This window comes from Cynara cardunculus (genome assembly GCF_001531365.2).
Source record: "Cynara cardunculus var. scolymus isolate 2C chromosome LG 2, CcrdV1, whole genome shotgun sequence".
In the NCBI taxonomy this organism is placed as follows: domain Eukaryota; kingdom Viridiplantae; phylum Streptophyta; class Magnoliopsida; order Asterales; family Asteraceae; genus Cynara; species Cynara cardunculus.
In genome coordinates this window covers 68,172,517-68,186,840 of record NC_037529.1, presented here as the reverse complement: position 1 = coordinate 68,186,840, position 14,324 = coordinate 68,172,517, and the positions used below count along the sequence as shown (strand labels likewise).

The 14,324-nt window shown below is 35.3% G+C and overlaps 3 protein-coding genes across 3 annotated transcripts; 1 reads left to right on the top strand and 2 right to left on the bottom strand.

The window, feature by feature from the left end:
• The first annotated feature begins 3,326 nt into the window (after positions 1-3,326).
• LOC112507116 (VQ motif-containing protein 4-like) lies at positions 3,327-4,299 on the top strand. Its single transcript, XM_025111546.1, has one exon. It carries the CDS (start codon positions 3,499-3,501, stop codon positions 4,177-4,179), a length of 681 nt encoding a protein of 226 aa, XP_024967314.1. The 5' UTR covers positions 3,327-3,498; the 3' UTR covers positions 4,180-4,299.
• Positions 4,300-5,722: 1,423 nt separating this feature from the next.
• LOC112507234 (probable bifunctional methylthioribulose-1-phosphate dehydratase/enolase-phosphatase E1 1) lies at positions 5,723-10,540 on the bottom strand. The gene is made up of 12 exons (XM_025111716.1): positions 10,290-10,540; positions 9,995-10,131; positions 9,807-9,902; positions 9,509-9,628; positions 8,802-8,891; positions 8,493-8,630; positions 8,009-8,164; positions 7,764-7,913; positions 7,479-7,580; positions 6,305-6,414; positions 6,108-6,226; positions 5,723-5,960 (listed from the first exon to the last, which is right to left on the bottom strand). The coding sequence occupies exons 1-12, from the start codon at positions 10,495-10,497 to the stop codon at positions 5,869-5,871; spliced, it is 1,518 nt and encodes a 505-aa protein (XP_024967484.1). The 5' UTR covers positions 10,498-10,540; the 3' UTR covers positions 5,723-5,868.
• A 1,972-nt stretch (positions 10,541-12,512) lies between these two features.
• LOC112506358 (rapid alkalinization factor-like) lies at positions 12,513-12,872 on the bottom strand. Its single transcript, XM_025110366.1, has one exon. It carries the CDS (start codon positions 12,870-12,872, stop codon positions 12,513-12,515), a length of 360 nt encoding a protein of 119 aa, XP_024966134.1.
• Between the last annotated feature and the right edge of the window lie 1,452 nt (positions 12,873-14,324).

Genomic DNA, 14,324 nt, shown 5'->3' with positions numbered 1-14,324 from the left:
ATATGAGATAATACAGACAAATTACAATTGAATACACAAAGTATTTGATGGAAGGTCTAAACCAACAGCTTCCTCCTACAACTGCATCAATAGTTCTATTTGATGCACAAATTGGTCTGGCAAATTTTAGTGCAATTCAAGTATTAGATATTCTCAGTAAAGAATGTTCTACCTGAAAACTGAATCAGAGGATATAATTCCAAGATGAGTGTCACTATAAGGATGCCTTGAAACTTTTAAAGTCCTAATGGCATTGTTTGTGTTGAAGCAGAGATCTGAGCCAACAGAGACTGTCCTGCAGATTAGTAGACCAAAATTGTATATAATTTGTAGCATACACATAGAAAACCCCAGGAAATTGTGAAATAATTTCACCTTCTGGTGGGAGAAATGTTGACCCTCGATTCTCCATGACAACAAAAAATACTAAATTGAAAAGCTGCAACAACAGAAAGTCTTGTAAAACACAAATCGCCATAATCAACAATCACATGAAATTCGTTGTGATTATAGAGATTACCAGATGGGGCACTTGATTGTAGAGGATACCAAATGGGATTTTAGGGATTGTGTATGCAGGCGATTGTATATTAGAAATTGTGAAGAGGAGCCCTAATCATCAACCAAGCTCTCTAATCGATCTTTGTACAAAGAGCCTAAACGGCAAGAAAAAAGATAAAACCCGAAACAGCGACAAAATAGAAACCCTAATTCGAAAAACTGAAAGAGACAAACCCAGAGTCGTTACCTGTGGATTCTTGAAGGAATTGTTGAAGAAGATGAACGAATTTTTAATTTATGCGGCTGCCTGAATCAAAATCTCTGTTCATGGAATCGATTTTGTTTATAAGATATGGATGCGATAAAAAGGGATTGGGTTTAGGGATAGGGTTGCCGATCAAAATGGGATTGGGTTTAGGGATAGGGTTGCCGATTAAAATGGGATTGGGTTTAGGGATAAGCATTAAGCAGATCGGGGATGGCGGGGGTTTAGGGATAGGGATTGGGTTTAGGGATACGGATGGAGGGGGTTTAGGTAAGTATGTTTTAGTAGGTTGTACCTAAAGCAATAGAGGTTGTTTTTAAGAGTTTAAGAGTTTAAGAGTTTAAGAGTTTTAGCCAAATGCATTATAAGATAGTATAGATATATATATATATATATATATGTGTGTGTGTGTATGTGGGTGGATGGGTGTGTGTGAGAGAGAGAGAATAACTATGTCAAGAGGTTTTATTTTTGATTTTGTTGCGCTCATTCAGAGCCAGATCATATATATTTGGAATTCATGTTATGCTAGAAGAGATTGTTTTTGCTCATTCGAAATAGTTAGGCAAAAGACAGTCTGAGGAACTGAAACATCTTAACAGATATAGAAAAAGAAAACAAAAACGATTAAAGTCGTACCATAGTTACAGTAAATAGCGTGATGATTTTTTCCTCTGTTGTTACAACTCGTCGATAACTTATAATTTTTTAATAACATACTACTAATAACTTCCGTTATCTACATTATATTATTAAGCATTTGATAAAAACTCTTAAAACCCATTTTTATTGTATTGAGTATTGTTTATTGATGCATATTATTTAAAATTCAAGATTACAAGTAAGTTGTACGTAAGTACAACTTATTAAAGCTCGATGTTTAAATTCGTGTAAATAACTACAAATAAACAAAATTAAATATTGGATAGGTTCTCATTTTAAATATAAAAACTCTAAAAGATAATAAATAAATTTTAACAAAATACTAATTATTATCTTTATAAAAAAAATTATATTATTAAACCAAAAATAAATAAATGACTTCATTATTAAATTTAAATCAAATTTTAATAGATAATTGAATTAAAAAAAATTACCCAACAAGAACTTTTAAATATTACTAAAATCAATATATTTGTTTACAAAATTTTATGATACCTTTAAATTTATATTTTATTTAAAAAATAAAAATATTATCGTTTTTTCAGTACTACATAAATTCGTATTATAACATCGATAAAAAAAATATTAAAATCAAAATGTATCTTATTGCATTACACAAATATTCTTTTAATAATTTTAAATAAATCTGATAAATATTAATGATTTAGTCTACTCTTTGAATTTAAATGGTTCTTCTCTTTCACACACATACATACATGTCATAGAAAAGTCACATGAATAGTTGACAAGTCAACACTTTCTCTCCTTGTCCCCAATCATTATTATTTATTTCTCTTTTTGCCCCCACCAAAATCCACTTTTAATTCACACCCATCAACTTTGGTAACTTCCCACATCACCTTATAATTCTCAAAATATTTTTCACTTTGGTCCAATTTTTGTATTCTCTACTCACAATTGTACATGAAATAAACATATGTTTGTGATTTTATCGGTACTTTAGAGGTTTGTAACAACTCGTCCCACATGGATAGAAGGTAAGAATTGTTAGCTCGTTATAAGTTTCAAATAGTGGACTATCAATAACTTTCACCATAATTTTAAGTTGGATTTGAAGTTATTGAGTTAGTCTGTTGCTTTGGGCTTTGGGGGTATTACAAATGATATCAGAGTCAATCCTTGTATCATCGGGATGGTGGGGCAAACTTCATCGGGTATGATGAGTCCTTGAGAGGGAGTGTTTGTAACATCTTAGGCGAATCCCACATTGTCGATGATAAGGAGGAAGATTCTGGGTAGGCATGACGATGACGTCAGGAGTTTAAGTGAGGTAGTTTGTAACAACTCGTCCCACATAGATAGACCATGATTTTAAGTTGGATTCGAAATTATTGGACCAGTTCATTGCTTTAAGCAATAGGGGTGTTACATATCATCACATATTTACAATCAATGACTTCGAAAATCTTTTGTTTTTATTTGTTTGTGCATATAAGAAAATGTGTTATGTAATTTGCTTGAGGTTCTTCAAATCATGAAATTATATTCGAAACAAAATGACAACTTTTTCAAAGAAAAATAATCAAATCCAGTTATTGATTGTTTAGGTGTATGTTTGCTTGTTTCGCTAATAAAATTTGCCAAAGTTGTTGCCTTCTTTTCAAATAATAACAGAGTTTCAGATTTCCAGTATGTTACGCACCAACAAAATATGAAATTAGCATGAACAAACACAGTAAGAATGGTGAAAACAAAGAACCTAAAGTGGAGGTGTTGCCCTCTTTACAGGAAGGAAAATACAGAGTTTCGATATGAAATTAGCATAAGCAAACACAGTTATAAAATCAAGAATGGTGAAAACATAGAGGACTTAAACTAAATATGTTAAAAAATAAAGGACCTAAAATGGTTAAGACCCCAAAGTTGAAGGGAGTAATATGAAAAATTAACCCTAAGTTGACACAACGTTGGATACTGAAGTCACAGACAACGCAGCAAAACCTCAACCTCTTCAAATTCTCTTGTTTTTCACTTTTTCTCCCATCGAATTCATCTTCATCTTCTCCGATCATCAAACCCCCAAATCGGAGTTGCAGAAAAATCCATCAATGGAGATCGTCTCAAGACAACACGATACCGAAAACCCATCTCCCGCAAACTCTCCGTCTAGCAACGGCAGCAGTAGCAACAGCAATGGACATGCCGCCGCTGCCGGCGGTGGTGCCGCCATCCAAACCCCACCACTAACTCCAAGACCCGTTTCAAGATCCGAACCAAATCCATACCCAACCACTTTCGTCCAAGCCGACACAACTTCCTTCAAGCAAGTAGTCCAGATGCTAACCGGATCATCCAAACCGACCCAACAACCAGATCCGACTCCGTCCAAGATATCCATACCGCCGATCAAAACCGGCCAACAGAAAAAACAAGGATTCAAGCTCTACGAACGCCGGAACAGCCTAAAAAACGGGCTTATGATTAACCCGTCGGTGCCGAAGTTCGGCCACGGCCATGGATTATCACCGAGAATCCATGAAATACTCTCGCCAAGCATTCTTGATTTTCCGTCGCTTGTTCTAAGTCCGGTGACGCCATTGATCGAAGACCCGTTTAATAAATCATCGCCGTCGATTGGGAATTCGTCGGAGGAAGAAAGGGTAATTGCACAAAAAGGGTTTTACTTGCATCCGTCGCCTAGGGCGGCGACTCCACATGGGACGGCGGAGCCTCAGCTGTTACCTCTTTTTCCGGTCACGTCGCCGCGGGTATCGGAATCGTCGATTTAGATGATTTATTTAATTACGATTAAGGTTAGAGATCTTTTGCTTTTAATTGTACAATTTGGATCTCTGAATTCCAATCGAAATTAAAATAATAATTTCAATTAATTTTCAACATTTTATTTCGATTAAATTGCAAAATTAATACCCAAAAATACGTATTTTCTGATTTTTTTTAATTTCTAGTGTTTATTTATTTTTTAAATGAATTTGGTAAATCATAAATTTAATACGAAAATAACCCAAAATCTTGAATGCATCATTGAATGCGATCAAGGTCGCGATTAGGAGTATGGGACCGTACAACTCATCGAGAATTGCGAAAAAATACCGAGAGTTGGATGAAGATCGAGCTTCGGGTATATGTTGTTGAATCCCGTAACCGCATTATATTTTGTCGAATCAAAAACACGGAGGAAGTAAGGAGTTCAGATATGCATAACCCTCTTGGAATTGACGTCATCGAATCTCTGTCTCGTATCATTTAGCACATAACGCACCTCAAATCCTCGGGTGACACTTAATTCGTCGTTATCCTCGGGCCAATTCTACGTCGTCGGCTTTATCATCTTTGGTGCAAGAGCTTTTGCCAACTTTCATTTGCCTTTACCCGTGACTCCCTTTTGTTTGTATATCAATCCCTTTTTAAAAATTGTGGGTGTCCATTGTCTGAATAATAACAGCCTGAGATGACTTGAACCGATAACCTGTAAAAGGAAGTCCTAAAGCCATATATTTATTGCATTATCATTGTAACGCCCCCGCCCAATTGTACCATACGTTGTTTGTTTTATCCACATCTGGACTTACGGTATTTAAATGCGTAGACAAGATATCTACTTTTAATAAAACAATTTCCCCCTCCCAAACGATGTTGAATCTTTCAACAGAGGTGGACCTTCATTTAAAGATGCATCGGCACGAACCTCTGCTTCATGGTTCGAGCCACCGTATTATTGATTTTTAGTGTTTTTTCTCTTATCTTTTAAGAAAAAAATATAGAGATAAGACTCGAAGATGAATTTGTTCTATATAAAGATAAAGAACCAACCAACAGATCTATACTAATAGTATAACAAAAAAAATTAGATATTTTTTTATAATCAAATAACGTCACCATTTGAAAAATTATGGGCCCGTCTCTTTCTCACAATCCACCCCCCCCCCCTTTCGGGGGCCAACGTCCTCGGTAACAAACTAATATGGTTCCCGATTCTATTATTTGCAACGCTCCGAACAACAATTACCAGATATTGTCCGCTTTATCCACACCTAAACTCAAGGTTCCAAACCGATGCGGGCGAAGGTGTGTGGACCGTTTAAAATCCGTTAAAGTTCGAGAAATGAAAGGGAAAGAAGTCCAAAAAGCAAAAAAGCAAGAGAGTGGAAGTGGAGTGTTGCATCGGATTCACGTTACAAAGACCTTTAAAGTAAATGCTTTTTTTGGTCAAACATATCAACTGGCGGTGGCTGTTTGCTATTTCAATCTCTTTCTATAATATATATATATATATATATATATATATATATATATAAATAAAAGAGGTGATGGTTCAAACGAGAATTCGAATTTAATAAAAAGTCCCATGAATCATATACATCACCTTTTATTTTATAACCATGGCACAAAATTTGTAGTTGGCGCCAACTACAAATATAATACATTCCATTCAAAGAGCAAAATGAGTTTAAGATTCATATCTCCGAAAACGACTTGATCGTTTTGAATCCATGATTCTCCGGAAGCGGTCCATTTCCAGGCCGAACGGAGATCACCACCTCCAAACCTGACACAAAAACGGTTAAAAAGTTCAGTGACGACCTTATATTACATTTCATGGTTTCTATGGTTTAATGCATTGTTGGGTTGTACATATTGTATTGTACAACCCAACAATGTATCGAAGCAGAGTTCATGTGGGTGTGTTGTATACCAGCTGCCTTTGCTGCTACAGCTTCTTGAAAGATGTCGGTTATGAATAAGATTTCTGATGGTTTGTGAACTCCAAGTGATTCCGAAATTTCAACATAACTCTTTGTTTCTTTCTTGTTCCTGCACCAAGTAAATAAACGAGGCTTTGTTCATGAACAACAAAGATCAGATGCTCGGAAACAAATCGTGATGGATTACCCCACGGTGGTGTCGAAAAATCCAGACAAGTATTTTCTCAAGTCCCCGAAATTTGAATATCCAAATAACAGTCTTTGTGCTAATCTGCTACCACTTGAATATATGTACACCTGATGGAACGAATTTTACCATCAAATAAATAAAATCGATGTGACCAGTATAGAAATAAAAACCAGATAGAATCCATCAACAAATGAACCATGGGATCAAGTCTCATAAATGCGCAGAAACATTTTACACCAAACGAGACCAATATATTGTTAGAAAAACTTTGCTTGGAATCCACTGAAAGTCGTTTACGGTTTATCACTTTCAGATTGAAGTATTTCGACGGTACAATCGAAATCTCAATCGGATAAAATTCAGTGATTGACAGAACTTCAGTATGCAGAATCGTTATGAATCTGTGTACCTTTCTCTCTTACGAATTATGACCAAAAAACCGAAAATGAAAAGTCCTAAAACTGTCAAAAACGGCAGTTGTTTGCACCCTAAACCAGGTTTAAAAACCGAGCCAAAAAACCGGGTTTAAAATCTAAAATTCGGATTTCTGATGCATTTTCCACAAAGCAATATTACCCGAATAAAAAAATTCCACGCTGACCTGGCAGCTCGACCCCGCCACCGGGGAGCTCCCCCCGGACCCCCGCCGTTTAGGGGCTTCGCCCCTAAATCAAAATAAACTCAAATAAGTGTGCACTCCGCACCTTCCTTGTTCGATATTTATCATGATTACATTGGTCAACAAATTAATCCCATTACACTTAAATGATATTAGTGATACAAATCACCAACATATATCCCACCCGGGGTTGGATTCCATGAGACCGTGAAACACACTGAAGGTTTTATGTGTTATTCATGTGAAGGTTCGGATTTTTCATGTAAAAGTTATGTCCTGTGAAGGCTTGGAGTTTTATTGTCAAAGTTTGGTGTTTTGCTAAAGGTTCAACGGGATGAATAAAACTCATCCAAAGGCTCACAACATGTCTCATGGATCTCATGAAAACTATCTTATCTCGAATGATCCCAAGTCATCTAACCCAAAGGAAGATAGGTAGGTAGGTGGGTGGGTGGGTGGGTGGGACTTGGGAGGGGTGTTAAGATGTAAGCAGATCCGAACTGTATTCCAGGCAGAAACATTTAATATAGATACAAAAAGTGTCTGACTTACCTTTATACCAGAAGCATGCCACTTTTCAAGAGAACCAGGAACATCATCAAAAACAACCCCTTTCAATTCATTTTTCTCAAATCCAGTTCGCCATATGTGACCCTAGATGGCCAAGATTCAGCAAATTTGTATGAATAAACCAAACCAAATAAACCCAGTATGTCCACCCAGAGGTGGGATTAGAGGTTGGATGTACACAGACCTGACGTATACCCCAAAGAGTAGAGCAGTTGTTTCCGTGATCTGACCAGAAAAAAGCATGTTCAAGATGTTAAATTTGCTTACTTGTAACTGTTTTAAGGAAGTAATTTTCCTGTCGGACTTTATCATTCCTTCAACATTAGCTACCAAAGCAGCTATCACATGATGTCTCCCGTCCTCATCATATGGGATTGGAACAGCATCCACAACTCCATGTTGTAAATCTTCTTGTACCTGCAAGAAGAATTTAAGCAGTCAGATCGACACCTTTAGAGTTTAGGGTTTAGGGCAAGGCAATAAACTAAATACATGAAAATAATGAAACTTACTTGAGAACGCAACAACTCAATATCCTCTTGAGTAGCACCAGTATCGTATGTTTCTTCCAAATGCCTTCGTACATTGTCACGGGCATAAGGAAAAAGAACATCGGTGACAAATGATATAGGTGTAGTTGTCCCTTCAATGTCCAGAACCACACATCGCTGCAACAAAATTTGATATATAATCAGGGAATCATATATATGCTCCAACCAGAAATGCCAAGTGGATAATCACTTGAATAAATCTAGTTAATGGGGTGGGTTCAATTGAGAACCATAAATATTTTGAAAACCTGAGAACCAACTATTCATGATAATTATATGATATTCATCATTGAAATGCAGGAATTTTCATGAATATTTTAGGGTTATTCATCATGAATAATTCATGAAATAGTTAGTTCCCTCGCTCTCAAAATTGTTTACGTTTCTCATTTGAACCTACTCCTCTAGTTACTTCAGTCTATTTAATGGATGTAAGAACCCCTGCCTTGAGAGATGTGTTTGTAGTTTGACCACCTACAAGTGCTTGGGAACTTCGGATGGGACCATGGCTTGGAGTCGACCAGTCCAAGCCTAATTGATGAAGTTTGATCGCAGCTTGAAAGAGATAGTGGTAGCATTCAGCCTGAAAGATTATGGATTGGAGAGAAGCATTATACTGTAAAGCATTATACTATATGTAGCATCATCAATAGGAAAACCAAAATGTTTCTTAAATGCAAGCATTATGCTTTCTAGGATCTCTGTGATCCATCAGCAACTACGCACGATCTAATTTTGAGTAGACAACACAGACCTGAGTTTTGGCACTAATCCAGGAATCGCCCCATATATAAACACCATGGTTTCGGACCAGCACTGCAGTTGTTTTCGGGTATGCTTCTATCTGTTGAGCATTGAGGAAAAGTCCCATCAATGTTTAAGTAATGCAGATCAAAATTAACGCTTTCTGCATTCTAAAGAGACCTTAGAGTGACTTCTTCGAGTTGTTTCAAGAACTCTATATTTTGAGAATGATTTGTGTAAGAGGCAATCATAGAAGTAACAAGTAAGGCTTGATTTTTATCCAAGTCTCTAATTCTTTAAAAAGTAAACAAAATAAAAATAATTATAGCCTCGTATAAGCTATACTGGTATATATTTTACTAACATCACCTTTTAAGTCTTTAACAGTGTACGAGATATTAGACCTCCATTGATGACAATTTAACATGATTGTAATTGCCGTGAATTATGAAGCTGCTAATGTGAAAACAGCAGTAACGCAAGCTCAATGATTTCTTGATCATAAACAGTAATGTATGAACTGAATCTTCATTGCTACGACTAGAGATGTTCAAAACCATGCCATAAAAGAAAAGCACCACTCACATAAAAAGGCCTATGACTAAAACAAGCGGAACCCGATATAGTTCATGCAGTGAACATAATGGTAAAAATCACACATTGAAACTTGCAGATCGATTTAAGTAATCAGGTGAGTAAAAGGAAGAAAGAACATACTGCTTTAGCAAGAGATTCTGTCAACTCTCTCTCATGAGCAGTGTTTTCTATAATGGGAACCACAAGCTCATCATAATAACCATGCCCTTGAATTCCCTTAATCATTTCCATATGAGTGATCTGAAATTTTCAAATGAGGATGCACAACCAGACAAACAAGATGAATAACAGCTCAATTGCATCATAACCATTAATCACCACTATTATCATCATCATATGAGCAAAAAATGAAGAAAAATGGTTATCAGAGTGAACAGATGATAAGAGATGTTAACTTCATATATGTGCTATGAATTACCCTAAATTCTTTCGCCAAAGGATCCATCATAGTCACAAGACAAGATTCCATTCCGTGACTATGAATGACTGCACCAGCATTACGCTTGTCATAAGCCTGGAAGATACGATCAAAAGTAAAATCAAAACGAAATTTGAAGACGATCATTCACAAAATCATAAGTTTGAATTAGTAATTTAGCAGTTTACCTTCATGAAAAGAGGAGCACAATCCGAACATTTGGGAGGCTTGTGAGGGTAAGGCTTCGGCAATGGGGAAAACAAAATATCTCCACTTGACGATAACACATACATGTCTTCTTCAACCATTCTTTCCTTTTGAACACCTATCATAAAACCCCCAAATTCATCTTTCCTTTGAGTTCAAATACATCAAACTTAAAACGATTCGAATTTTTCTAACAATTAATCAGCAAAATGATATCAGTCATGGAAGTATAAACAAAATCAAACGTGTTTAGATGGGGTAGAGAGAGATACATACCGGACGGGGACATGATTATGATTTGGTTCGATTTGGGAACGGAATCATCGTGGACCTTGGCGGTGATACTTCCGCCGGTACCGGAGACCCAACCTAGGTTGTAAAACAAACGGCATAACTCAGAGATGAGTGATTTAGTTTGGTTGACCTGAGATCCCTCTAGATATGCCTGAGACGTTACCGGCGTCTTCACGCCACTCGCCGCCATCACCAGTTCCGACTGGTTGGTCTACTCTGACTTGAGGCTGCGTGAATTATAGGCGGGGGTTCGAAACTTGTTGTTTTGGAGTGGGAATAATTAATGTTTTCAGATTAAAAACATATTTGTTACGACAACGATATTCGAATACATATTAATTTTAATATTTTATTTTTATTAATATTATAATACAGGTTTTATATATTTTAATGAGTCGATCATATTTTTATTTTTAAATAAAGTATAAATTTAAATATATCTTAAACAGTCAAACAAATGTATTAATATTGGTATCAAATTTACTATTTTAAAGTTTTTGTTTATGTAATTTCTTTAATTCAAAATTTTATTATAATTTAATTTATATTTAATAACGAAATAATTTATTTTTACTTTAAAAATATAATTTTATATAGATAATAATTAAATATTCTGTTATAACTTAATAATTATCTTAATTATATTGTATATTTTTTATATTTAGGTGTGTGTGTGTGTATATATATATATATATATTTATATAGGGGTAGAGAGAATTGATTAGTTTGTAATCGTGAGATCCAATGTGAATAACTCGTTTGAGATATTTAAGGATATTTCTTAAATAAGCTAAAATGGTAATATATCAATTCTATTTTTGACAACTAATCAAAATATTTAATTAAATATTTTTAAAAACATATTTAATTAAAATTAGTTACCTAGTATATCAATTACCTAATATACATCATACTTTAAAGACGATTTTGAATCAAAGTGTATCGTAGTGATAACGTTCACAATGTTTCACGTGTATCACAATGTATTTTCTTTGTTTTATGAAATGCATCATAGAGTGCATTTTCATTGCTTTACAAATGGTATCACATTGTGCATATTGTATGCATATATGAGTATCACAGTGAACATCATTTGTAGGTATCACAATGAACATCATTTGTAGGTATCACAGTGCGTATCTTGTGTTCACATAAGGTTAATCGGAATAAAGTTCACAGAATAAAATTCGTCGGAGAGCGGAAAGATGAGAGATGAGAGCATATATTTATAAAATCCGTAAAATGTCATTGATTAATATTTTAAGTTAAAATTACCAAAATTATTAATTTCATAATTTAACCTTTTATTTGTGATTGAGATTTGATCTCACGTTTAACACAAACAAAACAGTTCTCGTTTGATTAGACAAATGATTGTGTGAGAATAACAGTTAAGGTAAGAATCATAAAAAGAGAATTGAATTGCGCTTACCACGAGAATTGATCTGATGCATCTCAGTTCACCGCATTAGTGTTGATCTTCAATTAAGATTAGTCCAAAGGTGTATATCACTTCTTACCCTTTTTACCATAACTTCAATTATCACCGAAACTGAACCCCTCTCAGATACTCCATTATCACGATACAAGTTGTAAAATTCGAGTTTGTAAGAAATATTTTTTATTATATACATATGTAAATCATTTTAAAAGAAAAGCTAATCTGAACAATCGACCCCGTCCTTCTCTCATAAACGCCACCACCAACATCAACGACAATGATGAACGGGATGAAACCTACCATCTACACTCGAACACGAACATCAACCCCAAAATATTCAATCCGTTTCACCCACAAAATATGGTGGAATATCCCATCGGCCCGTTGTTTGATTCCAGACATACACAACAATTGTAGCCACTGAGTTTATCAGAACTGATTTCTTGCGTCTAGGCATGACCTAGGACGGCCTTCCAAAAAAACAAACATAATCTTGACGTTCTTGAATTAACCCGACACAAATCCACTAAAATTAAACGACATTGTTTCAATCTCGACAGACCAACCACGCTTAATTAAAAAAATATATATGTTCATGTTGCAACTATTGTTTTAAAAAAAACCAAACAACCACGCTTAATTAAATCATACAATAAAATCTAAATCTAGATAACCGATGAACCAATAATCCGATCCAACGAATTTTTGTCGAACCAACGTAACGAAATCACTAGGTTCCGAAACGGTTGCACCTCGTGCACGAATCAGCGACCGCCGCACCTGGTGATAACGTTGCAGCCTCGAGAGTACGGGTTAGCCCGACCTCTGCTATTACAATCGTAATACGATTGACCACGTTGGTTACACGGAACGTTGTTCTTCTGCATTGCCGAGTAGCTGATATAACCTCGGCCGGCGAGAATTCGGCGGGCACTTTCAGACTCCATCATCATCTCTTCCCGCACGTCGATTGTGTCACCGACAAGCTGGCGACGAGCACCCGACAAGCGGCTCAAGACGGTCCATTGCGGTTGAGCCGATAAGATCACGGATACGGAGGTTGTAGATTGGGGGAAAGTGATTATTGCCAAGATGATGAGCAGAAGGCGAAGGTGGTTAGCCATGGTGATTAAGAGCAATTGAAGGAAGATGATTCGAGTTTTGTTTAGAATTTGGGGGAAGATGAAAGATGGGTCCTTTGTGGTTTAGATTTATGCAGAGGAAATCCACGAATTATGGTTTTTGATTGGATTTTTAACCACAAAATTTGATCAGATTTCTAATAAGTATATATAGCTTGGGGTATAATTGTCCATATTAAATTATTTAAGGCAGATAAGCATCAAATCATAAGTTTTAGTCACTAGTTATGGAAGTAGTGATTAAAAATTATGTAATTTTTTTTATGTAATTTGTCATGTATATATAAATAAAAGCTTAATTAAATGAGAACTAATTAATATGTGGTAACTGTGAGATCCAACATAAGTTCATTTAAGATAATTAATATTCTTCTTAAAATAAAATTAGAAGGGTAAATTAGTGATTTGATATGATTATTCAATTTACTTTAATTAGATTAATTACTTTATTTTGGGTATCATATTGTTCATGTTGTGTATCACAGTAGTATCTAGTTCTCCCTATATATATATATATATATATATATATATATATAGGGGTCCATTCAAGGGAGAGCTGACTAGTTTGTGGTAACCGTGAGATCCAATCTCAATCACAAATCAATAGATAAATTAGTAAATTTATAATTTTGGTAATTTTGAATAAAAAATTTAATGCAAGGACATTTTATGTTTTTTTTTCTCTATCCTCTATTCTCTCTCCGTCCTCTGGCCTCCAGCCACTGTCCTATGGTAATACCACTGTGACATCTAAAAATATTGACTCTGTTAAACAAAATACACAGTGTGATACCCAAGCACATATAAGATGTATTGTGATACCACTGTGTTACATCTCCGATCGACCACACAAACGACGTCAGTATGATATCCAAGCACATATAAGATGCATTGTGGTACCATTGGAGGACGGGGGACGGAGAGATGAGAGAATATACCTAAAATGTCCCTGCATTAAAATTTTAATTCAAAATTACCAAAATTATAAATTTTCTAATTTATCTATTGATTTCTGGTTGAGATTGGACCTTACGGTTACCACAAACTAATTAGTTCTCATTTGGTTAAGCTCCTATATATATACATATATATACACACACACACAACGTAGATATCACAATGGTACCACCGTTGGTATTATAGTAGTCTCGAAGTTTACTTGGTGTGATTTGGATATCACATTGTATGTATTTTGGGTATCATATTGTGTATTTTGGGTATCACTTTGTATGTATTTTGGATATCACATTATGTATTTTGGTGTATTTTAGGTATCACTTAGGGCATCTCCAGTGCATGATACTCTATCAGAGTGTCATGGACTGCCACATCAGCATTCCACTCACCATATAACTCTATCATTTTATACCCACACTCCATAACACTCCAATGAGTTTAATGGATTTCCACATCACACACACACACACACACACA

Bases quoted from the DNA above. Each gene is read 5' to 3' on its own strand.
- LOC112507234 (XM_025111716.1), bottom strand. From the start codon at position 10,497: ATGGCGGCGAGTGGCGTGAAGACGCCGGTAACGTCTCAGGCATATCTA. The intron at 8,892-9,508 runs GTATGTTCTTTC...AATGCTCAACAG, and splicing joins CAGAATCTCTTGCTAAAGCA to ATAGAAGCATACCCGAAAAC. The intron at 7,581-7,763 runs GTAAGCAAATTT...TTGGCCATCTAG, and splicing joins CTTCCTTAAAACAGTTACAA to GGTCACATATGGCGAACTGG.
- LOC112507116 (XM_025111546.1), top strand. From the start codon at position 3,499: ATGGAGATCGTCTCAAGACAACACGATACCGAAAACCCATCTCCCGCA.
- LOC112506358 (XM_025110366.1), bottom strand. From the start codon at position 12,872: ATGGCTAACCACCTTCGCCTTCTGCTCATCATCTTGGCAATAATCACT.